We start from the raw sequence: 27,329 nt of genomic DNA, 5'->3' as shown, positions 1-27,329 counted from the left end.
ATTGATATCTCTATCAAGCCTTACCTTGCCCCAGACAATGTCATTGGAGTCAGGCCATTTGATGAACACATTGTTTTCCTGTCCTCGAGTAAATGGTAGATAGTGTGTCTCATTGCCAGAAATGGCTGGGTCCTAGTTTTAAAATCACAAATATGAGTGAAATATATCCAGGGAAATCCCACTCCCAAAACTGACAATTCATAGTGCAGAAAGTATGAGTGATCCAATATAATATTAATATTTTTAATGAGATTTGTCTTAACTGAGTTATTACCAAAATCAGTGAAATAGAAATTTGCCACAGGTACCCAAAGAAAGATGCATAGTTCTTAAGGACAATCTCTTTAAAAAGGAATAAAAATTCATATCAAATGAAATTTCCAATATTATAGTACCCAGAGCTATAGCTAAAGAAATGGGGGAGGGGATTTACAGAAACTGAGATATGGCAATCACACATAAATCCATTTTAAAAGGAAGAGGGGAATGAGAAATAAGAATTAAAAAATATATTGACAGTTAATCATGAATTCTGTATGGTTACATTTGAAAAAGAATTCCCAGTAAGCCAGATTAGTAAGACATTACCTCAAATAGGAGACGTCATGCAAGCCTTACGAAAGCAAACTATTCTATTCTGTAGCCCAGCTTGCTCACATCTAATATGGCAATCCCCACCTATTGCTTCTCATGCTGACCCACCTCATTGCTATATTATGCTGGCTCATAACTGTCACACAAAAATATCACTGTCTGAGATTATATTTCTAATATTTGTTTCTTGATTGCTTCAGTCCACTAAAATAAATGCCTTCCTAAGAAAAGAACACTGTCTTATTTTCTAATATAGAATCTACCCTCTCCTGACAACTCCACAGTGATGAAAATCAAACCCCAGTGTTCAACAGATATTTGAATGAACAAGTAGAAACAGCCATACTCTAGTTTTGGAAGCTAAAAGATTCACGTGTGAGTAACTAAGTAAGGTGGAATTCTGGATCTGTTTGTGGGTTCAATGAATATCAATAAAGTCCCAAGATTCATCACCCCTGAGACACGGCTATAACCCTGAGACACGGCTGTACTCCTGAGATACGGCTGCACCCCTGAGACATGGCTATAACTCTGAGACACAGCTATACTCCTGAGGTACGACTGTACCCCTGAGACACGGCTGTACCCCTGAGACATAGCTGTACCCCTGACATGGCTGTACCCCTAACACAGCTGTACCCCTGAGACACGGCTGTACCCCTGAGATATGGCTGTACCCCTGAGACACTGCTGTACCCCTGAGACATGGCTGTACCCCTGAGATACGGCTGTACCCCTGAGACACAGCTGTACCCCTGACATGGCTGTACCCCTAACACAGCTGTACCCCTGTTGCACAGCTGTATCTCTGAGACATGGCTGTACCCCTGATGCACAGCTGTATCTCTGAGACATGGCTGTACCCCTGATGCACAGCTGTATCTCTGAGACATGGCTGTACCCCTGAGATACGGCTGTACCCCTGAAACACGGCTGTACCCCTGAGACATGGCTGTACCCTTGAGACACGGCCAGGGGCACTGCAGCATTTTATTTGCTATTTTCAGCATTTTCGTTCTAGAATTCTAGCTTTAGTAAAAGAAAAATATCAATAAATGGCTTCCAGTGGCATCAAACTATAAAAAATAAAGACATTTTACCTCTTTAAGTAATTTTCACTTTTCTTTCCTAGTTCATTTATTTAAAAAAATTAAAAATAAATGTTTAAGTGTCACAGGACATTTCCAAAATGTACAAGAAATTTTCTTGTAGCTGTCATTCCCTTTCTCCCAGTGGAATTATTTTGGAACCATAAAGACAGGACCCAAAGTCTGTCATCACACCCACCAGAATGAGAATAAACTTCATGCCATTTGTCTTCTTTTGATTAATCAGGGCACCGAGATTTTGAAAGCTGGGGCTCAGGGTGAAGTCCAGCTTCCGGGTCATGTAATCGATGTCTACATGCTGGACATCCTACAGAAAGCAACAGGCAAGGTTCTCAGTGTCCTGCACCAGTGTTCCCAGATACACTCAGGGCTCTGCAGACTCCGCCCCTGCCTGCTGTCCTGATCTGGGCTCCTCCTAAATTCCATCTCCTAACACACTTCTACGCATGCGCTTTTCAATTCCACATGCTGAAATTGCTTTCTGCTTCTTGCTCGCATTTCACATGTCCATATTTTTCAACTGCTTCTTCCACTATTGTCCCTTCTCTCCTTTCCCTCCCTCAATTCCTGTCCTCCCAACCCTTCAAATCTCAGACTTGGGAAGCCCAACAAAGCACATCCCAGGATAGATAGTAAAATTTCCCTCACAACAGATTGTTGATTTGGCAGTTGTTTGTTTGTTTCAGTAGATCTTACTGAATTTATTCACTACAGAAGTATATTATTTTTCAGCTGCCTCTACACAGTTCCCAAGTTTCTGCACTTGAAACTCAGTCAATACCAGAGCATTGAACAATAGGTAAATTTGTTAATATTCAGATTAAAAAAGAACGCAAGCTACTTCTTTTTAACCCCCAAATGATAATCACCTGTGTTGTCTTAGGACTCTAGGTGAAATACTTTTGGGAAAATGCAGACAAGTAGAAAAGCTAAAATTAAGACAAGAATGAACTAACATACTAATAGCATTAGTTAGATCTACGGATTTTTTTTTTTGTCTTGCTATCTTATATTTTTTTCCATCTCTCTTTAACAAGTATATCATAAAATGTATTTTAAAAGGGAAAAGTGCAGCTCATAATAGGCATCAAATTATCTTCAGTGGGAAGATCACCTTATGCTGATTTTGTAATTCTTAATTTCCCTCCAAAATCTTAGGAGATGATCAAAAAGTCAAGAAAGAGGAGGGCTAGGAAACCGACAATTATACAAGTAGAAAGATCATGCCATGTGTGTACTTTTGCTTTTTGATAGCAGCTAACCATGTTTCTCAGACTTTACTTACAGAGTTAGCTTAGGGATCTATACATGCCGAGATCTGTAAGCTGCTTCCTTTCATGTTCATCTCTCCAAGGTGCCCATTTCTGATTTTGTAGAGTCATGACTACTGCAAACTATTCCCAATGGCAGGCAGTGAGTGCCAGTATCCTGCAACCATCCCACTGCCTGCTGAAGGAGTCATATGTAATTCTTAGTTATGAACCTTGCAAATCAAGGTTCAGAAGGTTCAGAATGGACCATGTTTAAAATGTAAAGCATTCTCCAAAAGACAATCTCTACTACTGCTTTTCTACTATTAAACCAATCACAGCTTTAATTTGTATAAATCTGTTTTCATTACACAAGTAAGCTAAAAAACCAGAGCAGAGGGAGAGGTTCATACATAGGGAATCTGGGCTGCCACCATTGCATCATACAAACTGGCAATTTCATCATCACTCTTGTATCCATAGCGACTCAGCTGGAATCCTAAGGCCCAGTATGGAGGCATGGCTGGCCGACCAACCAACTAGAATAAAATAAAATGCTAATTACCACACTTTATCCTTACATGTTGCATATATTTACTTAATCACCGTGTCACACATCAGAATTATTTTTTTAAAGTCTATATTAATTAAAAATATTAGTGATTAATTAGTTAATTAATTAAAGATAAAAGCTATATTTTTTAAAGTAGTCTAAGTGAAATAAATAAATCCTACTACTAGACAGAAATACTACTACTAGAAATAAATAAATCTACTACTAGACTTTTTTGTTTATTTTCGGGAGGGATTAAAGACATGTGCCACCACCACTCAGCTCCTACTAGACTTCTTAAGGAAGAAACTTGAACAATTTTACTGAGTTCTAAGAGCTCCCACTCAAGATAAATAAGGAAGTTAAGTGTAGAATCACAAAGGTGAAGCACAGAAACACTGTAGCTGAGGTCTCCTCACATGCTTAGCCACTAGTCCAGAAAATCTGAGACCTCCACAGAGAATCTTCACCAGAAACTTTTCAGTTAGCCTACTGAGCAAGTGATCAAGAGGCACATGGGTTATTAGTATGCAGTCGGTACCTCTAAAGTCTGGAGTGTCAGCTTGAGTGAACATATGAATGATGTCTACAAAAACCACTGTCCAATAGATAAAGGTAAAACGCTTTGAACAACTGCTTTAAATTGCAAGAAGTATAGCAGTCAGTTCTCATAGGAACATTCATGAGTAAAAGTAACAAAAGAAACCTTATCTCAGTGTTAAGAACGTGGTAGCAATATCCAACAAATACATCATGATTTATTTGGGTAGACATGCTTGCTTCTAACCTGGGTGTATTGCTGAGTTACAAGTTCAGGGGTTGGCCCCAGAACCATGTAGAAATCCAGAATCCCTCCTATGGTGCGGTATGTCAGAGCAGGGGTCGGCTGAAGTGTCACATCTGTAAAGATTAGAAAAAAGCCAAACTGGTAAGGAGTCATAAGTTACCCTGATGGAGAATCTCTCCTCAACTTTTCCATTTTCACCCTCACTCCTTAATATCTCCCTCCTCTGCAAAGTCTTCTCTTAGGCAGTGGGATTGAGATCAATTCCCTGTGCCTAAAATAAATTATACAATCTCAACAACTTATATGATCCTATGGAAAAGAAGCTAAAGTGTCACACAAAATAAGGGACCATGGATAGGCAAAATTTTATACTTAATATGTGGTCTGGAGTCTTTTTAATAACTCTTGAGTTGACAGATGAATGAGTGAAAGCCTTTGTGTCCAATGTTCCTTGCCCTTGAATGTTCTTATTTCTAGTAACCACCTAGACTTTAACAGGGTGGTCACAGTTGTCTATGGTGGCATATAAATGTGCATGTCTGTCTTACCCATGGCATTGCTGTTCAACAGGAGCACTCCATGGGCATTGCCATCATCTTCCAATGCCATATAGTAAGGGTGAACACCATAGGAATTCTTCTTGTGCTATAAGAAAGAACTATAAAGTAATTACAAATAAAGTCCCCAATAAATTGTATCCATATCACAAAGAGAACAGTGAATTTATATTCAACATTGAAGATTGGACTCACCAATGGTGCTGTTCCAGAAGCCTTGCTTGACTTTGTCTTCTACCACAAGCAAAATAATCTGTGTCCTTCACACTCTATCCTCCCTTCACTATTAAATAAACCTATCTGAGCATTGATTACACTATGTTATCATTGTTTCATTATGTCTTCCTCAGCATTATAAATCTTTGCCGGGCATAGACAGTATCTCATTAAACTTTGACCTGAGCACTTAATGTAATATTTGGTAAAAGTCAATAAAACTTGTGTTCCACAGGAGTAGAGAAATTAAATGTTTTACAAGCAAGAGAGCATAAGATCACATGCCCTTTAGGATTTAAGAGCATAATTTTGTCAGTATGAGTAAAAGCTGAAGAATATAGGATGACTTATGGACACAAGGATTTGAATAAATTAAGATAAAAAGAACATGACTGCTAATTTCATTCTTATCCTTACCGCTGGTGGCTCATCCCGAGCAAACATTCCCCACATGTTCCAGCTCATGTTTCTTCTGAAAGATGAGTGCTCTGTTTCCCCGAGGCCGTAGATGTACTGAGACGGAAGGCGGGTAGAAATGGAAAGGGACATCTCACTGAAGGTGAAGCCAGGGAGCTGAGAATCCCAACTGCAATGCAAAAGCAGACTTCCATGCTAAGCTACAAATCACAGGCCAGAGAAAACACAAAGCACATTTCTGTGCCTAATTCACTCCAAAGCCTCCAACTTGGGGCCTAACTGGCTTGGAAGCCCCCAGCTATTGAACATCTGGATCCAGGTTCAAATGCTGTGAGATGAACCAGGTCGTAACAGTGGTCACAATACAACTCCAAGTTTCCATGTTTGCATCTGTATCCTGTGGTTTGCAAGGCTAAGAATCCTTTTTTTGGGAAGTCATGGGCTCATTAAGAGAGAGAAAAAAACACGTCTCATTCACCCTTTTATTCCCAGTTCTTAGAGCCTGGTACCTCAGCTTGTGGGGAGTTATTAATGAGTTCTACAAAACGACTTTGCAGTAACCTGTGAAACTCTCAAAATAACTGTTTTAGATTGCAAGAAATTTCCTAAAGACAGAAAGAGAACACTGAATACACAGTCAAATCAACAAAAGCTACACACAGGAAAAAAAAAAATATGCACATGCAGCTGACAGTCTCTACTGGGTGGGGAACTTCCTCTCAGGCAAACTCCAGACCTTCAACAGCAGGACAAGACCTGAGAGATGTTATAATTGATGACTGTCAATTCTCTTTCTCTACAGACCTCTGTCCCTCTCTCCTGCTTCGTCAGCTATTTCTTCATGATGTTTAATGGAAAACAGACTCATGATTTATGAAAGCTGGCTTGCTTATCAAGTAGTGTTTTTTGTTCTAGTTAGTAATTATATAAAACAGAACATATTTTATTTTTCTTAAATCAAATGACATATCTTTTTTTTTAATCTTTCATTATTTTTTTCTGAGTTAGTGACTGGCAGAAAAATTAATTTCCTAAAGAGCTATGAGAAATTGATACTCACTTCGACAAACATGCTCATAATTATATGTTGTCTCAGAGATTAGTGGTTCACTTGCAGTGATTAGAAACATTACAATTAGATCGGCCATCACTTTGATTAGGACCAAATAAACAGAGCTTACATCACAGTATTGGAGCTTTTCCTTCTAATTTGGAGTCCAAATGGGTTGGTTTTAACTGTGACTTTATACAGACAGTCCTCAGAGGATCCAAGTGGCTCAGCAGGGATGTTCAGAGGTACTGGGACCTCATATCTCTTGTTAATGGGGCTGTAAATCTGGGAAGGAGAAAAGCAAGGTTTAATGGCATCTTTAGTTGATGCTAATGCAGGCTGAGAGTTCCCACTGCAGAACTAAAACTGTTGGAAGGGAGTGACATCTCATCAGTGTGAGTCCCGCAAAGCAGACTCATGCTGTTCAAGGAGATGAGATGGGTTTTTAATGATGTGTGTGATGAAAATACTGATAACAAAAGATACAGAACTGTGGTAGAGCTAAACTCACTTCCTAACTACCTCTTCCCTTCCTTACCTTTAGGTCTGAAGGCCCCCGCCTTTGCATTTGTAAGATAGGGATTTGCATTAGCAGTTTGTTTGTTTGTTTGCTTGCTTGCTTGCTGGCTTGCTTGCTTGTGACAATCCCAGTGTAGCTTTGACTGGCCTGGAACACTCCATTTAGACCAGGCTGGCCTCCAGTTCATAAAGATCCACCCATCTCTGCCTCTTGAGTACTGGGATTAAAGGCGTGTACCACCATACCAGGCCATTAACAGTCTTTTAGTGATCTTATGCATATAAAATCTTGAGTCAAAAAATATCCATGCAACTGTGATATTAGGATTACCTTGAACTGCAGCATGTTTTCTGTATGGTAAATTACACTCAGTTTCAGAGAGCTGATCTTTCCAGAAAGAGGATCAGGGACAACACTTGGAGCTGCCCGAGCAGATGTTGAGTCTTCCAGAAGGGTCAGGTCCATGGTGATGCCTGTGGGCTGGTACTGAATGTTACTGGCAGCATATTGGGGAATGGTGTCGTAGAAACAGGTGGGCACTCCAGGAGTAGTGGTGGGCTAGAATAGTAGGAAGAATTCTTGGTGAGCTTCTACACAGCATTTTGAGACTCTAATTACCGAGGAAGCCAGTTAACACAGTAAGCTTCTAAGAACTTTGAAAGAGGTTGAAATGCTCCCTACCAAAAGATGAGTCCTAAGCCCTGGTCGTGTGTATGTGACATGTTGGAGATACGGTCTTTGCAGATGATCAAGTTAAGATGAAGTCATTAGGGTGGGCTTTAATCCAATATGGTTAGTGTATATGTTATGTGGGAGAATTAAGAAAAACAGTCAATCATACACTCAAGAGAACATCGTAAAGTCATGAAAGCGGAGATCTTACATGACACAAGCCAGGAAATGGAAAACATTGGTAACAAACCACCAGAATAACGGAACAGAGCTCATTCATGGTCCTCAAAAAAGAACCAACCCTGTCACAGCACCCTGGTCTCTGAATTCAAGATTCTATACCCGGAAACAATTAAATTGGAAATTTCTAAGTGAGTTAGTAGTACTATAATAGCCATAGCAAAGGAGCCAGGTCCAATTAAACTCACACAAACACACACATTATGTGTACATGCATTCACATGTTCTCTCACACAGACATGCGTGCACACACATACTCCTGTGAGGGAGTGAAGTGTGAATGATGATGGAACAGGAAGCCTAATCGGCCACCATAACCCTCAGGTAGGGTCCTCCTTGTGCCTCCTGTTCCCAGTGCACTTGCTAACCTTTTCTGTTTTTCTTCTCTCCATCATTCCCACATTGGGCAAGACTTACACTTTCAGGTTAGGTTTCCCAATAAACAAAAGCTGTTCATTTACACAGTGATGTGGGATTCTCCTCTGTATGCTGTAAATGTGTTTTATTACCATTGGTTAATAAAGAAGCTGTTTTGGCCAATAGTTTAGCAGAGTAAAGTCAGGCAGGAAATCCAAACAGAGATATACAGAGAGAGTAGGCAGAGTATAAGAGTCGCCATGTAGATGCTGAAGGAGAAAGACAGATGCTGGAACCTTACCCGGTAAGCCACAGCTTTGTGGTGACACATAAAATAATAGAAATGGGTTAACTTAAGATGTAAGAGCTAGCTGGGATTACACCTGAGACATCGGCCAAACAATGTTGCAATTAATTTAGTTTCTGTGTGATTATTCAGGTCTGGGTGGCCAAGAAACAATCAAGCAGTTCCTTGCTACAACACTATTCAATTCATAGTGTATATTGTGATGGTAAGATGGTTTTACTAACATATATTGACTATAAAAATAATAAGTTTGTTGTGATATTTTTTAAGTGCATATAATCAAGTTTGTCTATGTTCATCTTTCCATTAAGCTCTTACTCCCTCTTCTTCTTCCTTTGATCCTCTTTATTTTCTCTAATAGTACAAAAAATATGATTTCTGGATGATAAGGCTAAAGTGGCAATCAGAACGGCAAAGATTTGTTTAGGGTATCTGAGGGAAACACACATACACATCACCTATCACAAGGAATTCAAAAAATGCCTATCATCACATCCTCATGATGTCCATCAGGTCAGTAACCTCTTCAAATGCTTTCCAGGTGGCCAGCTACTTGGTGCAAAGTTTCTACAACTTCCTGGTCAGTATGGCCATTACCTCCCAGAGGCACCCACGCTGCTTGCAGCTCTCCTCAGAGACTGCAGGATCCTCGGGGAAGCAGTTAAACTTCTCCAGGTCATTGATTGCAAGAGTCCACTCAATGGAGAATTCTTGTCCCAGCTTCAGTCCTATGAGGCCATAGATTCCCAACACCTACAGAAAGAAATGACAATGACAAACCAGGTGACTCAGAGCTGTGGAGATAATGGCTTTGGCTGACCACCGGGAAGTCAGGACCAAACCTTTTCTCCAATATCACCTAAGAATGCTTGAAACTTCTTTGATGCCTGACCTTTTGGGGCCATTGTGAAAGTATGGAATGTGGAACAATTTAGCCATGTTAAGGAGTGTGGGTCACCGTGTGTCGGTTTTAGACTTATTATCCTTTCGGTATGATATTTATCAGTGTAACTAATGATGCCAGTAGACAACAGATCAGTTTTACTGAGCATGCATATGAGCCAAGCACTGTGACAGTCATCTTAGATGTTATGTACATTAACTCTATAAAGTGACCCAGTGCTATGAGTACAATGGTTGTCTCCACAATACATGTCATAGCAGGCCTAAGATCTCACAAAGGGACAGAACAGCCAGGGTCAGCACTACATTCTGCTTAGAAGGTCTGTTCCTATCTTGTGGTACGTGTATTTTCTGGTGGAAAACAGTTTACCTAGGGAACAGTGAAGCTCTCAGGTCTTAAGAGAGTGAGCCCAGAACTCAAAGGCTCTGTGTGAGTTTTTCAGGTGAGGGAGTCACTCAGTGATCAGAGACAGCTTTTGTTTTCTCCCACTTTCTTTTTAGGTGATACTTCAAATATAGCTTAGAGCAATAGCAACAAAGAAAAACACCGACTCTATCTCAAGGGTAGTTCTAACTTTAACAAAGGATAAACTGTTAATACTCCCCAGAACCAGGAAAATTTACTGAACCTCAGTTTTACTATTCCATCTAAGACTATCTTATCCAGTTTTAAATTAGCAAAAAAAAAAAAAAAGATCTTCTGTAAGGATAGACACCGACTCTTGTCTTCTTTAGCGTCCTAATGCCAGCAAGAGAAAAGATTCCCAGCTGAGTTCACACATTTCTGCTGCATCCTCTCAGTGCTGTCGTGACTATCTCAACAGGAAACTGTCTCTGTGAGTATCCAAACTCATGAAGGCAGGAAAAGGAAAGCTGCCAGAATCTCAGGCCAGGGCTTTCAGTCAGAGTCCTGAAGATGTAAGGATCTCTCACCTTTGCTGAAGAGTCGTAGCTGTAGTTGGAAATGGGGGTGGTATAGCCATTAAGTAAGACATTAAGACCACTTGGCTCTTTGTCCATCCCCGAGATTAGGATGATTGCAAACATGAGGTCATTGGGATCCACGTAATTGTTGTTTATAATTTTTGCCTGTAAGCGGTTCTGGGGAGGGGGAAGAAAGTCATTTTAGCGATTTGTATACACATTCAATGTCTCCTGATCCAAGTTGTCTCCTTATTCTCTGTTTTCTTTAAACTGACCAATGACCACACCTAGGATAGGTGTTGTCCCAGACATCAGTGCTCTCTTCCTTTGGTTAACTGCCTCTTTTCTGATTCTGTTACTCAGAAAATATCATCATGACTTACTGAATGTTTAAGTAGTTACAAAGTAAAGAAAGAGACCCAAGCAAACACAAAACCCACAGGATACATAAACATCATACACACATAAATGTGTCACAATTAGTTTTAAATTTTATTTTAGTGTTAATAATGAAAGGTAAATTTTATGAATGTTTAATATGTGCCATACACTATGCTTAAGTATCTTGCATATATTATCCCATTTGGATGACTCAGTGAGTTGCAAGGTTGCAATTTCCATTTATTTCAGTTGAAGATAATAAAGCATAGAGAAATTAAATGACTTATTTATAGAAACAGGGCAGAAGTCAATGGGACTAGACTCTGAGAAAGAGGGGCATATTTTAGTACGTACAAAGAATGCACTTCCCTCCAAACAAATAGGCTCTAGTGGTATTTAACAGAATTTCCAAAGCAATAGTGTGGGGAAGGGAGCTGTTTCAACAAAGGTACTGGAAAACCTGGAACTACACAGGCAAAAAGATGAACTTTGACCTAAGTCTATTATATAGACTTGTTAGTCCATTATAGATCACAGAATTAGATATAGATAATAAAGCTTCAAACAAACTCCCCACAAGGAGTCCTTAGAGAATATCAAAAGGCATGATCCAAGGAGAGAAAATAGGATAATTAGGTATACTCAAATTTAAATATTTGTTTTGTGGAAGTCTTTAAGAGGAAGAAAAGGCAAAACTACATATAGAAGAAAGTATTTGCAAACATGTTAAATGAAGGATAGGTATCACAGACACTTAAAAACCATTACAACTGAGCTGTTAATCAATGCCAAAAGCCGTCCTAACGAGAACTTGGACAAAGAAGTGATATTTCACCTAAGAGAGAATGAAAAGGGCAGAGAGAAATATGCAAACATTTTAAAACAATTAGTCATTGGAGAAATCATAAAACAAGTTAAAGTCACAAGGAATAGTCACATAGAATGGGTAAAAAAAAAAACAAAAGCAAAACAAAACTCTGACAGCCTCGAAAGCAAATAATTATACAGAGAACCAGCATCACTTAAATATTTGTGGTAGAACTGTAAAATACACCTTCACTCTGCACAGCAGTTCAGATGCTTCTTACATAATAAAGCATACACTAATTTAAGATATAGGCATGAATTTCAGAGAAATAAAAGCATATGTAGAACATGGAAACCTCAAAGCATAATCACAATAAGAAACGTGAAATCTATGTTTCTTGAAAACAGTACTTACAGATGTAACAGAGAAATCATACAGAATGTACTTCCTTTCTAACACTGTGTCTGAAAGAGATGGTAAATGGGTATGTGCTGGTTACTATGGGAAACAATGGAGCTGTGGAATTACATCCTCCTCATTGAGAATAGCTCTACTCATCCAAAATCCTGTGTTTTTTTTTTTTTTTAGATCTATGTAGAACCTTAGCGGACTACTTTCTCTGATGTCACATGATACTCTGTGGCTCCATTTGTAAACATTTAAAATATTTTGATTTTTGTTATGGTCCTGTATTATGTTATACCATGAGTTTGTCAAGGTCAGTGTTTATGTCACATTTATCTCTATGTGTCTTCCATGCAGAGCAATAATGGGTATCAAATATTAATAAATTCGAATTCCATTCAGTCTTAAAGCTTCTGTGTTTTAGTCATATCAAATCTTACAGCATAAAAACACAAGACCTACACTGGATATGTCTTTTCCAATGGTAACTGAAACAGTGCCTTGCTAAGCTATTATCAAAAAGGGATTGCTTGATGTTAATGACAGTATACAGAAAAGAATAATGAAACCAAATGCAATACTATTTATTTCACTGGCAATGTCAATAACATAGAAAGGTCTATGTGTGAAGTTGATTTCAATTCCTTCTATCCGGTTAATGGAACTTCCAGAATGAGTTTCAATTTTTGAAGCAACTGGAATTTCCTAAGATACTAAAACATACAATAGTGATAATGGGGTTGGTGCCTTATTGAGAAGCCTTTGACAATGATTTTCATTAAGAACCGCCACTATGACTCCATTTGAAATCTTACCTATAGACACACCATCATCCCAGTACAACTGGCCCTTTGCTTCTCGCTTATAGTCCAAGGCAACAATGAGTCCCAAGGGATTTTTCCGGCTGAGGAGGGCAATTCCAAGTTTCGAACAATGAAAGAAAAGCAGAAAGAGATGAATTTTCTCCTTGATTGAATGCACCCCTCGACGAATCTGCCCCTTGAGGAATCCACCCCTTGATGCATAGGGATGGATCCTCTAGAAGCCACCCCAGAAACTGAGTAGATATTAGCATTTTGTGGAAACACAGGTGTGGGAAGGTAGAAAGAAGGCTGTGGGAAAGAAAGAATGTAGGAACAATGGCAGGGACGGTGGTTCCTGAAGACTAGGTCTCGGATTGTTTTAACAGTGCTTACTGGACTCTGTGACAGGACTCTTCCTGAGTGTGCTCCAGATCCTGTCCCTTTGTAGTAATTCATTCACCCCTCATAAAGGTGCTAAAAGTGCAGGCCCTCGTCTCCACCAGTTCATGAATAACAAGTATGAACACAGAGATGCTCTCTAAGGTTAACACGTGTAGGGTGTTGTCAGGCCTGAAACTCCTACTCACATTGACCTTTGCCCCCTACTAAATTTTTCTCATGTTTTGGGGAATGCACATTAAGATAGTTTCTGTCCCTAGGGAAACCCTCATGAAGATTATTTTAACTATTTCTGTAATCTGAATTAATCCAAATTGAAGAACTACGAAACTGAGAAGGAACGTGAGACTGTATTTACCCCTCTGAAGACAATCCTGAGAAGATTGCCCACACTAGCTGTGTTCATTTGGCCCTTCTCCGTTTGGTTCTTGCTTGCCCTCCCTCAAGAAGCCCCACTGAGCATCAGCATAGGTAGTAGGAAGGCACTGCATCTTACCTTGCCTCTGTGGTTGCGTTTGCCGCCTGGATGGGAAATATGTAGCCGCCTCGAAGGTGAAGCCCTATCTTGTCGCCTGGTAATGGCATGTCTACAAATTGTTTCCTCCATTCAATAGCCAGTAGCTATGTGACAAAAGAAAAGAGGACTTCAGGTAGGAAGGACCCTAGCGATCCTTGCGTCCAGTCCTCACCTTAGAGACAAGAAGATGGGGACATCCAAAGTGAGGCTCTTTCCCCAAGGTATGTGGGTAGTAGAAAGCAGAGCGGAGACACCAGCCTCCAGACCTGTTACCTCTCGCCATGCTGTGTGTTATAGTTTGTATCTTGGATGTCCCCACAATCTTATATGAAAGTGCTCCTCTCTGACTCAGTGGTGTTGGAGGATGGTGGAAACTTCAAGGGGTGGGGTTTTAAGCCATTAGAACTTTGCTCTCAATCAAACTGTAAGGCCCTGGTCTCTTCCTTTTACTCTCTTTCACATTGTAGCCATGAAGATTTTTTGTTTGTTCCTTTGTTTTTTTTTTTGTTTTTGTTTTTGTTTTCTAAGAGTGGTTTTGCTCCTCTCCTGCTTTCACAAAAAGAGCCAGCCACCAGTCCAACGCAATAGAACCCAGGACTAGAACTTCTGAAATTGAAAGAAAACAGAGACTCTTTCTCCTTCCTTGTTGCCTCGGATATTTGTTATAGCAACATAAAGTCAGCTGACTCACTGTGATTGTACTGAGTTCGAATTCTCTGCCTCCGCAGACAACAATCAATGAAATGACTAGTCCTAATTATCAGCACAGCAATCAGATTGAAATGATTGAGTCAGTGAGATTCGGCACACCTACTGCAGTTATCCAAATTTCTTCTGCTGTGGTGTGAATGCTAATCTCCCTCTAAAGTTTATATGTGAGAACGTAATTGTGTCTGTGATACTGGTAAGGGAAGATCCCTCTGGACAATTGGCGGAGTTACGACAACTCAGTGAGAAGCTTCCACTGATAAAGTTGAGAAAACCTTGATCTTGGACTTTGTAACCTCCAAGAACTGTGGACAATAAAGTTCTGTTGTTTATAAATTATGCAGTGTGAAGTTATGTATCATACCATCCTGAATGGACTAAGATGCCTCAAAACACACCCACAATCAACTCATTGTAAAGCCTTGTGATATATCACCATGAACTCCCAAGACTTCTGTGTTAGAATTGTCTTCAAAGGTCTCTGAAATCATAGAAGTCACCTTACTTACTGTCTCAAAGTCATACCAGATGGCATCTGGGATATAGGCTTTTATGTGGTCCACTCCCTAAGGAAATAAAATCAGTAAGCAATATTAGCACACATACCTCCTTATAGCTTAGAGAATAGTTCCACAGCATTGCCCCTGGACGTCTGAATAATCCAAAGAGCCATTTGAGATCACCCTGTTATGCCAGGGAAAGCACATGAACCAGAAATGCCAAATAGTTTATCCAAAACCAAGCTGTACCTAGACATTGAATTCATTTTGCTTCTGTGCTCATGCATTTTCTAGAAGTAGAGAGTTCCATTTTTAGAGTTATGCCATCATTAGTTCAGAGTAGACTATGCCAACCACATCCACAGGAGAGCAAAACTACTTGTTGAGCAAAGTCAGATGTAGCTGAGACACTACCAGCTCAAACAGCCATTGCTGTGTTAGCTCTCTTTTTTCTTGATTTCTATGTTAGCAATTTTTTTTTAACAAGATGATCAGTATACCAGTCCTTTCCCTACACCTTACTTCTTAACGCTTGGCTATGATTGTTCCTTCCTGTACTCCACTGTTCCTCCTTACTCTTTACACACCTATTCTGTCTTCCCATGCCATCTCCTCCAGGAGAAAAGGCTATATAGATACTCTGTGCGTATGCACCACCCTACACACACCAAGACAATCAAAACCATGTCAGTGCATGGTTACATGACTAAGAACACAGTTTAAAAGGCAATTTTTATATAGAAACTGTTTTAGTTGATGCATCATTGGAACCAAGAATTCTTATTTTCCAAACATTCGTGCTTGCTCTCATTTATATTTGCATTTAGACTTAAGTATAATCATATATACTCGGCATTTAGATTATTCAGCTATCAAACTGCAAAAACTGTAATATCCCATTCCATTACTCAAATTATAAACATACTTCATATAACACAGGCGTGATAAGGAGTCCAGGCCCCCACAAGAACTGTTCATGCACATCCCATGTGGCTGGGTCTTGATAGAACCTAGAAAACAGAGTATGCCCACAGTGGAGGGAGTGCAGTTTCCAAGAGGAGACAGCAACACATCGCATGTCTTAATGGGCCTTGTTACACATGCGAGGTAAAGGGAATTGATGATTTGGATGGGAGGCCTTGGTCTAGAAACTCACTCATGAACGAGGGGCCTTGCTACTGTCTCCCCGAGTGTGTGAGCACGGTAGAAGAGGGTGTAGAGATAGGGTAATAAGGTATAACGGACCATCAGATAATATCTTGAGGAATTCAATAGCAGAGAGTCAAGGCCAAAGGCAGCAGGGTCCTGGTCCTAGAAGGAAATGGAAGCAATTAGTGAATATTTCTATAGTGATAAAAACGTTAACCCTGATGAACACAGCCGTGTTCTTCAGTCTGGAGAGGGTAGAATACTTCCAGAACTCAATTGATCTTGATTTTCCTTCCTTGCTTTATGGCTAGAAAGACACCAAAGACTGCATGGCTTTCCCAATGTAGACATGTAAGCAAGAGGCAGGTTTCACTTACAGGTTCTTCTCAGCACACACTAGAGGAAGCCTTGAGTGACAAGAAGGTACCGCACAGGTTTCAATGGCCATAAAGGGGCCAAAAGGGATCTACTTCCCTCAGCGACACACCAATGTACTTTTGAAATCGTTTATATTTCACTTAAGAGATAACAAAAATAATTATCTCATCTAAATTTAGTTTTATAATTTTTAAAAATCCATTTACTTAATTTGCATTGCCTAACTTTGATCTACATTCTGATTTTATTTTTCCTCTAGAATTTTGTGAATTTGAAATTTCTTAGGTTTTATTTTTTTGTTCTTTTGTTTGGGTTTCTTTGTTTGTTTTTTGGCTTTTTGTTTGTGTGTGTGTGTGTGTGTAGTTGCCTCTATAACTATTTTAACCTTCATAGTTAGCTTCATTTTCTACACCCCAAAAGACAATGGCCTTTGTATCTTCCTTAGTATAGTAACACAACATTTAGAAAGATAGTAAGAACAGATTTTTAGCAGATTTTTATTAAAGAACAAAGGACCACTCAGCAACGAAATCTACTTTTCCTAGAAACTAGAGGTGACATATGCCATCAGCAGTAGCACTCACTCTGCTCACTCTCTTTGTTGTTCAGAAGATCTGAAGGATGCATATATCACGTTTCTCATCCTGTATCACATGACAGAAACAGAAGGTTGGAGAAAATTATGTGACTCTATTCCTCTATTTTTCTTTATAGGAGGCCCAAGTCTTTCCCAAGTACAGCCATTCTATGACCCTAATGAAGAGTTCATGAAAATACTGGGGCCAAGCACAAAAGAAAAGAGTATTCTTCGGCCTCCATCATCTGGCTTCCAGCTGAGAAAATGCAGAACTGTGATGTGTGTTGTGGTGTCTGAGACCCTGGGATGTGTTTTGCAAGCCCGAAGAACCCAGTTCTCCCTAATTAGCTGATGGTTGACTTAAGTACAAATCGTGAGACCAAATCAATGTAAAGTATTATTTCCATTAGATATTTCACTGTTTTATGGGATTATATTTACATCAACTTCTACAACTTTAACACATAAATTGAAGTGTGCTGAAACTACAGGCTGAGTTTTGAAGACTTGTAACAAGATGTAAGTAACTCCACTACTAATCCCTTATGCTGAACACTAGTTAAATGATAATTCTGTGACTATATTGAGCAATACAAGATATATGTTAAGTGTCCAAATTTAAATTTAAAAGGGCATGCATAGTTCTTGTTATAATTCCATTGGAAAGGGCTAGTTTAGGAGATTCCTAGCTCTTTACCCTAGTCACCTGGGAGAGCTGAGTAGTCTTATCTTCAGGAGTCATGACAGGCCATATTTTGTGAACGGCACCTACCTTCCATGCTCCAAATTCTGCTTAGATCTTCAGAAATAGTTCTTTCTCCAGAACACAAATTAACAAAGGAATCCAAGAATAAAATACTTTGAAGAATTGACTCCGCATCTCCCCACCAGAAGAGACATGTCATTGCACAAAGTCAAGAGCCTTAACCAAAATAATCATGAACTTACACACAAATGAGCTGCTTTTTATTTTTGGCATATGTATGTGTGTATACATGTTCTCTTGTGTGCAGATATATTGTCTGAATTAGGACTTTTTAAAATTTTATTTGTTTATTTTACATACCAACCACAGTTTTCCCTCGCTCCTTTCTTCCCTCCTCTTTTCTATCCCTACCCCTTCCACCCCTCCTTCATTTCCATTCAGAAGGAGCAAGGCCTCCCATGGGAGTCAACAGAGCATGGCATAGCAAGCTGGGGCAGGACCAAACTCATCCCCTTTGCATCAAGGCTGGGCAAAGCATTCCACCATAGGGAATCGGTTCCAAAGAGCCAGCACATGTATCAGGGACAGGTCCTGGTCCCACTGCTAGGGACACTACAAAAGACTAAGCTACACAACTGTCACCTACATACACAGCGCCTGCTTTTGTCCCATGTGGACTACCTAGCTACTGGTTCAGAATTTATGAGCTCCCAGAAGCTTAGCTCAGAAGTCTCTGTGAGCTTAATCCTTATGATCTTGACCTCTCTTGCTTATATTAGGATTTTCAATTGTCATGATAAAACACTATGACCATAAGCAACTTGGGTATTTTGCTTACACATCTATGCCCTAGTCAATCATCAAAGGAAATCAAAACAGGAACTCAAATCAAGAAACTTGAGGCAGGAACTGATGCAAAGACTGAGGAAAAGTACCTCCTACTGTCTCCTCAGCCTTGCTTCTCACAGAGTCTTGGACCAGCAGCCTGTGGGTAGTAGCGCCCATAGTGGTCTGGGTCCTCCTATATAAATCATCAACCAAGAAATACACCATAGCCTTTCCCACAGGCCAGCCAATTGGGGCTCATCTTCCAAAATGTCTCTATCTTGTGTCAAGTTGACATAAAACTAGCAATGCGCACACACACAGACACACATGTACACACATACACACATGTACACGCAGGCACACATGTACATGCAGACACACATGCATACACAGACACACATGTACACGCAGGCACACATGTACACGCAGACACACATGTACACGCAGACACACATGCACACACATACACACATGTACATGCAGGCACACATGTACATACAGACACACATGCACACACAGACACACATGTATACACAGACACACATGTACACACAGACACATGCGTACACACACACATACATACACACATCCTTGTTTTAATGTGAGTATGGAGAGCCAAAGTTGATGTTGAGTGTCTTCCTTGATACATTTATTTATTAGGCAGGATCTTTTGCTGTGCTAGAACTTACACTAACCCTAACCCCATTTAAGACAGTCTATCTAGTTTGCTTCTTTTGGAGGTCCCATGCCTCTGCCTCTGGAATGCTGGAATCACAGGCCACTGCCACACCTGCTCAGCTTTTACCAGAACCATCCTAATGCTGTTCTTTACATTTGTGCTATGAGCATTTTATCCATTAGTTATCTCCAAAGCCATTTTAATGGGTTTATTAAAACCAAAGCCATTCAGTTTGAAATATTTCAATTGCAACTTATTTTATTAAAATAAACAGAAAATCACATTATTTGTTCCTGTTGCATTATAAACACCTTAAGAAGGACTTTGAACTATTTCTGTAGACTTGCCCATCAAAAAAATATTATTTTATATAAAAAGGACAATGGTAGGAAAAATTATGGGAAGTAATAGAGGGTGGGTCTCCCAAGCTACTCATAAAAAACAGGATGTTATAACCAGGTAAAGAACATTTAAGGTCACTGACTTAACCCTCCATAATCTTCCTTGTTCTCTCTTATGTTTAAGAAATCTTTACCATATTATATTAATATTTACATTGATTTAATGTAGATTATCATAAATATTGATATAATAATAGTTTTATCAACAGTTTACATTAATATAAAAATTGATCTCCTGGTGTCCTATCTTGTACATGTTGATAACAAGTGATTGAAGCCATCTAGCTTTTGTTGGTGGTGCTGGTAGTACTAGGCATTGAATTCAGGGCCCCACATGTGCTTCTTTGTATGTTTTGAAACAGGTCTTTTTTTTGTTTTGTTTTGTTTTAATATTTATTTATTTATTATGTATACAATATTCTGTCTGTGTGTATGCCTGAAGGCCAGAAGAGGGCACCAGTCCTCATTACAGATGGTTGTGAGCCACCATGTGGTTGCTGGGAATTGAACTCAGGACCTTTGGAAGAGCAGGCAGTGCTCTTAACCTCTGAGCCATCTCTCCAGCCCGAAACAGGTCTTATTATGTAGGTTTGGCTGACCTAGAACTTGCAACTTTCCTCTCACCTCTGTCTGTTGAGTGCTGGGATTAACAGGCATAAACTCCCATGCCCCATTACCAGCACAGGAGATGTGCCAAAAGTTCTCACCTTTGTGAATGAGTCTTTGACAGCAATTCAATATATAAATATTCATCCTTCTTACATTTTCATCCTTATACCCTGCCGTTTGGACATGTCACTCAAGATTTAGCTTCTAAAGGTAAAGCTTCATAAGGATTTAGTTTCATGATTGAAGAGTGAAGGCCAGTATGTAGAATTTTCCATAATCCCTCTTTAAAAGCAAGTGGATATCATTCAAGAACTCTTCTCTTAGAGGAACTCACCCTGTACGCAGGGCCATTGTGATTCCTGGACAATGGATAAAATGCTCCAAGTTGCATCCATCTTCTGCAGAGTTCCTCTGTGACGTTGTTTCTATAGCCACAGATGTTGGCCCCTACCTGGAGAATTAGCACACATGCAAACAAGTGATTAATAGAAAGACAAAATAATTCACTATATTCTTATGTAGAGAAGGAAGGAGAATCTTTTTCTGATATTATTTAATACTTAAAAGACCCCAAACTCTCAAAGCAAGCACCAGAGAAACAAGAGGATTCTCATTATAGGATACACTGAGCAAACTTTCTAGACAGGATGCTGGCATCAAAGGCATTGGCATTTTCTTATCATTCAGTTCCCACTCTCCAACTTTCCTATTCACTGGTGCTTTCCTGGCAGAATTTTCTTTTCTTATACTCATACATTTGGTTCATAGTAATTATTTCCTACCTACAGAGACTGTATGGAAGATAAACTAATGTTATAAATGTTCACATTTATATTGTTCTGTCTTCAGAACCATCTTGCAGCACACATAGAAATTGATTTCCCCAAAGCATTGACAATAAGACATGTTCCTTATCTTTACAAACACCTTAAAAATAGTAATTAAAAGAATAACAATGGATCAAGGTGGAAAATGAGGCTTACCATGGGGATTCCAAATAAGTTAAACTCAAGGATGCTGGGGATGGACCATCGGAGGTCATCCCAGGTGGCTGCATTGTTTCCAAGCCAATGAGCAGCAAATTTGCCAGACCCAGCAAAAGTAGAACGTGATAAGATGAAGTTCCTCTTGGGTGAAAAGACAGTACCCAGGGCTCTGAAAAAGAATTCAGTCAGTTGTGTGTGAGGCTATCTGTGATCATTTAGAACCCAGTGTATTCCAAATGCAGCAATGGGGTTTTCATCCTAACAGAAAATAACAAAACCAAAGTAGCAAAACCTAGGTTTGCAAACAAATCTGTCATTTTAATTGTTTCCTCCCACTTCTGAGTAAGGATTAACGTCCTGTATAAGATAATACAGATCATTTCCAGCCTCCAAAGAAATTCTTCAAACTCTTCTACTCCTGATTACATCTTTTGTGAATTCTACATCTTGTTGGATATGATTTTGGTCAGGCTTTTTTGGAGGATGATGTATGCCACACATATATCACAGTGAGTTGGATCCTGGTCTCATCTACTCTAACAGTTTTTTTCCCTTGCATCCTTTCATGCAGGCCTTACTGCCTGGTGTATAACCCTGCCCAATATAATCCTGGTTCAAGTTCAAGCCACATCTTGGTGAGGACAAAAAGACTCTTTGCCCTCATTATCTTTATTGCACCATGAATCATAGATAAGAGAAGATGTGTTCAGCCTACACAAAATGAAACCGAAACAGGATCAGGAAAGCCGTTGAGAGGTTACAGTTGAGAGAAGTCATTTATGCAGTATGAACTAGACAATATGCATCCTTTTGACAGTTTAGAGAGAAATAAAACTTATTGGAGATCTTTTTATTTCTCTTCCTCCCTTGTGTGAGTCTGGCCTGTTTATGATCATTTCATGGTTTCTAAGAAGATGTTCCCTCTGTCAGCCTAGCCTCCTGGCTGCTGTCCCCAAACTGTTCTTTCAAGTAAAGGTGTGCTATACCTTCAGTAGAGTCACACCTCCAGTTCTGATGTGCTAACCTCACTGAATAGAAAGTTTTGAATTTCGGGAGGTGAAATGCAGGTCTGAAGAAGTAACTAAGAGTGACTCAAACATTTACTTTTTAAGTATAACAGTACCTCATGTCCAAAGGCCAAGTCCATTATCTTTACTGTTTTCTAGAAATGTAACCTGCTTTCCCAAGCTAAGGCATGCCATAAAGACACCTAGTTATTACTGAATCATAGTTACTTTTTAACTATTAACCACAATTCTTGGAACATTCTAACCAAGCCAATTATGATTTTATAGCACCTTTATCACCTTTATCACACAGAGACAATGGTAGTGAAGCAATCAAGAACTCTTTTCCTTCTCACCATTCTCTGACTCATGCTACTCACTCACTCTCCTACTCAACCCTCACTCGTGGACACAAGTATCCAGCAGGGAAGGCAGAGAGGGACTGATGGGAATGTGATTACAGTTCTGTCATCGTGGAGATGAGGAAACAGAGTCTTGTTTATTTGGTTTATTTTCAAAGAAAGATAGGAAAAGGAGAGGAAGAGTGGATGAAGGAGGAAGACCAAGAAAGAGAAGCAGGGGTGGGGGAGAACAAAGGAAGAGGAAGGGTAGGAGAGACAGACACCATCTGTCTGGCTTTCAATACTATCATGACTTTTCATTACACTGGGCTGATCAGGAAAGAAAGAATCTTTGTCCGGAAAATGCATATGTTTGTATGGTAGTGAAAGCAAGCCCCAAGAAGAACACTGGTTCTTGATTATATTTCTTGTCTTTTCTCATTTCTGCCTTTTCTCATTCCCTCCCTTCTTCCTCTTCTCATTCTCTATCTTTCTTCTCTCCCAGAAAATAGAAGAAATGTGAGCCCCAACTGCTTTATATTTTATTGCTGTGATTATCATTGATATGACAATGTGCCTTAGCCAAAAACAAATCAAAATTAAACGTACACAGAAAAACCAGACTTTATGCATATTTAAGTACTACTATATGCCAGTTTCTGTATTATTATAATCACACAAAAACTCGAACAACATATTTATGCAAGAGAATCCCCTCTGTTGGTCACCACCCACCTTCCCAAACCAGAACCAGGTAGACAAGCAAAATCTTACAAATCTGTGACTTTTGACATGGTGTAGCCATAGATGCTGTGAACATCATAGTGAAGGCCCGAGTAAAACTCTGTGTCCATGCAGAGGGTTCCTACCAACAGTGAGCCATCCAGGACACCTAGAAAAAAACACTCCTCAGTTCGGCAATTCTCCGCTGAGCAACTGCATCAAGATAGACACCCAACCCTTTTCCTCCTAATTACTGTACCTTCACCAATCCCCGCTTGATGAAAAACCCTTTTTTCATTTTAAATCCTACTCGTTACTGCTTCCTACATCATCAGGACTAAGCTGAGTGAGCCATTGATTCTCCGGAGCTCACTAAGCATAGTAGCGAGTGGAGGCACCTGAGGAACCCTCTCAGGTGAACACTGGAGCACTGGGCATTGGATCTGAGATTAAACACAAAGCACCCACTGTCTACACATGTACACTTAATCTAAGAAGACTACATGCACAGTGTTCAAGGAAGAGTGATGTAAATAGGAGCATATTCTCTTTGGAGCAGGAGATTTAACTGAATGGTAAGGTGTAAGGAAAGTTATGTGTCTGGCAGTTTGTGAGATTCACAACTATGTTAATTATGAGTGGAATATTAAAATTTTCCTAAGGCCAAAGGTAGTTGCCTTTGTGGCATTGTCATGGTAACATGTACTATGTGGCCATAAAATCACGAAAATGGCTCAATTGGGAAGGAACAAGGCTGGTCCCATGTTAATAAGCAAAGGACTCTGGGGTGGAATGAGGTGTAGGTCAGAGCAAGCGGATAGTGATGTAATGAGGTTTTACACAGAAAGACAAAAAAGCAAAAAACTTAAGAAGAAGAATATTAAGAGATTAAGGAACAAAAGTGATAAATTGATCTAGAATGACAATAAAAGGGGTAGAAAACTCAGTAGAGAAAAATGAAGTTGTTAGGTGATCATGAAGATTTTGCAAAAGGTTAAACGTTTAAACTGAAAGAAATTCAGAAGCTGAGAAACAACTAAACCTTGTCTCAGGACCAAGGGTGGACTATAAAGGGTGGACAACCAGGACAAAGTTGTTAGAGGCTGTCCAGATGCCCACCCACACAGTAGTATTCTAGATGTTCAGGGGTTTGTTTGTGAAGATTAGCTTCTCTTGAATTTGACATGTGCCTATGAGGCCAGATTCTGGCAAAAAAAAAAAAGGCAACTTAAGTAAGACCCCTACTCCAACTCATCAAATCCTCTTTACCGTTTCCCCCCTTCACCTATGATGTTTGATCCAAAGGCCTTTGTCGTGGGAGAACCAGACAATGCAAGAAGCAGTATCTTTGGTCCTCAACTTCGATTCAGGCTACGCGTATCTCACTATAGTGTTACTTGAACAAAGTACACACTATGATAAATCTGATACACTGAGACCCTGGGGCTTCCTTCTCCCCATACCGTAGTCTACTCTACACTGTCTATCAGTAATGGCTATACCCAATAGTCAACTTTTCAGACCAGATCCACAGCGTTCGTGGTAGTACAGCTATGGACTTGACTGGATTTAGAATCCAAGATCTGTGAGACACACTTGAGGGTTTGTCTGTTCTTCCAGGGAGGTTTAACTGAGGAGAGCAGATCTGAAGGTGGGTGGTATCATCCCATGGGCCGAGAACTCAAGCTAAATAAAGAGGTTGATGTGTAGCAGTGTTCATCACTGCCTTCCTACAGGGGGTACAATGTGAACAACTGCCATGATGCATGATATTCCTCCTATCTGTGAGCCAGAATGATGACAACTTCATTCCAGAAACTGTTGAAACTGTTTTTGCTGGGAATTTTGTCACAAAAGAAAAAAAAAGTGACTAACACACTTTCTCATTGGCATGCAAATGCACACATTCTTCGGGAGATAAGGAAACCACTCTTGACTTGAAATAGGAGCAATAAATAAGACATTGAAAGAGCAATTGAGGCTTAACCTATATCACTAATGAGAAAAGAGAGACATAGAAAGGAAGAAAAATATTATAGATTTACTTCAATTCAATAAAGTATTATGAAATATTGTAAAATTCTCATAAAGTTTAAAGTAAAAAGAAAAGCTACTTTAATACCAATCTCCATTAAACATGGAACCACTGATGTTTTAAACTATGACTAGGGCTCAGTGGTTAAGAACACTGACTGTTCTTCCAGAGGACCTGGGTTCATTTCCCAGTACCCACATGGCAGCTCACAACTGTAACTCCAACTTCAGGGAATCTGACACCCTCACAGAGAAATACAAGTAGGCAAAACACCAATGCACACAAAGAAAGAAAAAAGAAAATCATTAAACTATGGCTACTAAAAAGGATGTTGGAAGGAGAGATGGGAAGGAGAGGGAGGGAAACAAGAGATAATATGAATTATAGATATGTAGTTTGTACCTTAGAGTTCTTAAAATTTCTTCCAGAAATTGTATGAATGCAGTGAGTTGGATAAAAGAATCTAGTAGAGCTCTTGTGGAAGGGCTACTGAGTGAGGAGTTGGGGGGAACATGGGGCAGGGGTATCAGATTAGCACTTTAACCACATGCTGCCCCTTGCAGTAAAAGGCAGTCGTGGCCAGGAGGTACCATATAGTCTTACAGATGTCTGGGGATTCATTGGGCTGGGAAGCTAATTGCTCCTGGCCAGGCTGATTGGCCCTAAAGTTACTTGACTGTGTCTGTTTCCAGGAGGGCAGGCAAACAGGAACACTTACTGGGAGTGAAAGGTGGGGAGTTCAAGTCGTTCGAATCACACCCTACATTGGAACCTTGAAGAAGTGTAGAGAGTTCATCCATTTCCTTCAGAGACAAAATGCACAAGGTGGAAAATGTATTGATATAAAATTAGCTGGGCAGGAAGTGCTTATAACTAGAAGCAGGATATCCAGGTCTCCTCTTAACTGCTTTCCGCATTTTAAACAGCTTGTCCAGCTCTCCTTGGCCTTTGTATCATTTTTATAAAAATAAGAAATCTGGATTATATTGTATCAAAGTTGTATTACAGTTCTAAGTAATACCGAGCATATTTTAATTTTATATACTTATTTAATCTACTAATTAAGATATATAATTTCAAAGGTTGATCTTTGCCTTATAAATTATGAAATTTTTATGACTGGTGCTACTGCTTCAACATATTTTAACAGCTAAGGACAGGGTAATATTCTTTCTCTTAATTTTCTCTATTTTATATTCTACTGGTGAACAATAAAAGATTATAATTGAGGTGAAATGTATTTTTAAGATGAATTAAAAATAAAATAATGTCTAATCTTGCTGAAGTTTTCAAAGATACCTCTTCAGTTGTCTATAACAGAAACCACAAAGCCCTCATTAAGTTGTTTTTAATGAGTAAATCTTCATAAACTGATGTAGTAAATTTAGCAGTCATCGCCTTTAATGAGGCCGTCTTACAAGCAGAAATAGAGTTAATAAAAAAAGTAATTCCTTAAGAAAACAAAGGACTTTATTAAAATGGAACAATCAATTGGTGGCAAATGTAGAATAAGAACATGATATTTTAGGAGCCAAATTTCCTGGATGTATACTGGACATGAAACAAAAAATTTATATATGCCAGTATGTCAATCAAAGTATTTTATTATGGATCAGGGATAATAGCCATAAGAAATTTTGTCTTCTCCACGTCTAATGGATATTTGAATTTGGAATAATAACTTACAATCCACACTCCATCAAACTCCAGACGGTTGTAAAATTCACTGAGCTGCTGGGTCCACCATGGAATAGAGGCTGGGTTGGAAAAGTCAGGAAAGACTGACTCTCCTGGATAACTCTGTAGAACAAAGTGCAGAGTGATGGTAGTATATGAGATGGTTCAGTTGGTCATTGATTGCTCGCTGCTATTTCATTTTACCAGAAACCTCAGATTACTTATTATTTAGAGTCAGATTTGCCTTTCTGCCAA

At 39.4% G+C, this 27,329-nt stretch overlaps 1 protein-coding gene across 1 annotated transcript in view; it reads right to left on the bottom strand.

Moving 5' to 3' along the window:
* Mgam2 (maltase-glucoamylase 2 (putative)) overlaps positions 1–27,329 on the bottom strand; it is a 75,444-nt gene that overhangs the window by 27,486 nt on the left and 20,629 nt on the right. The window contains exons 13-33 of the mRNA XM_013353236.1: positions 27,084–27,197; positions 26,116–26,200; positions 23,414–23,531; positions 21,289–21,460; positions 20,640–20,756; positions 16,135–16,289; positions 15,904–15,988; positions 14,988–15,044; positions 13,750–13,874; positions 12,867–12,955; positions 12,061–12,110; positions 10,467–10,634; positions 9,228–9,383; positions 7,385–7,612; positions 6,665–6,819; positions 5,484–5,652; positions 4,842–4,938; positions 4,294–4,406; positions 3,367–3,492; positions 1,882–2,010; positions 25–132 (exon numbers count right to left, since the gene is read on the bottom strand). Coding sequence (XP_013208690.1) covers positions 25–132; positions 1,882–2,010; positions 3,367–3,492; positions 4,294–4,406; positions 4,842–4,938; positions 5,484–5,652; positions 6,665–6,819; positions 7,385–7,612; positions 9,228–9,383; positions 10,467–10,634; positions 12,061–12,110; positions 12,867–12,955; positions 13,750–13,874; positions 14,988–15,044; positions 15,904–15,988; positions 16,135–16,289; positions 20,640–20,756; positions 21,289–21,460; positions 23,414–23,531; positions 26,116–26,200; positions 27,084–27,197 — 2,616 coding nt within the window. The remainder of the gene's footprint in view (positions 1–24; positions 133–1,881; positions 2,011–3,366; positions 3,493–4,293; positions 4,407–4,841; positions 4,939–5,483; positions 5,653–6,664; positions 6,820–7,384; positions 7,613–9,227; positions 9,384–10,466; positions 10,635–12,060; positions 12,111–12,866; positions 12,956–13,749; positions 13,875–14,987; positions 15,045–15,903; positions 15,989–16,134; positions 16,290–20,639; positions 20,757–21,288; positions 21,461–23,413; positions 23,532–26,115; positions 26,201–27,083; positions 27,198–27,329) is intronic.

Source organism: Microtus ochrogaster, unplaced genomic scaffold (genome assembly GCF_000317375.1).
Source record: "Microtus ochrogaster isolate Prairie Vole_2 unplaced genomic scaffold, MicOch1.0 UNK4, whole genome shotgun sequence".
Classification (NCBI taxonomy): domain Eukaryota; kingdom Metazoa; phylum Chordata; class Mammalia; order Rodentia; family Cricetidae; genus Microtus; species Microtus ochrogaster.
Note: the sequence above shows the minus strand (reverse complement) of the source record. Positions and strands in the feature narration are given on the sequence as shown.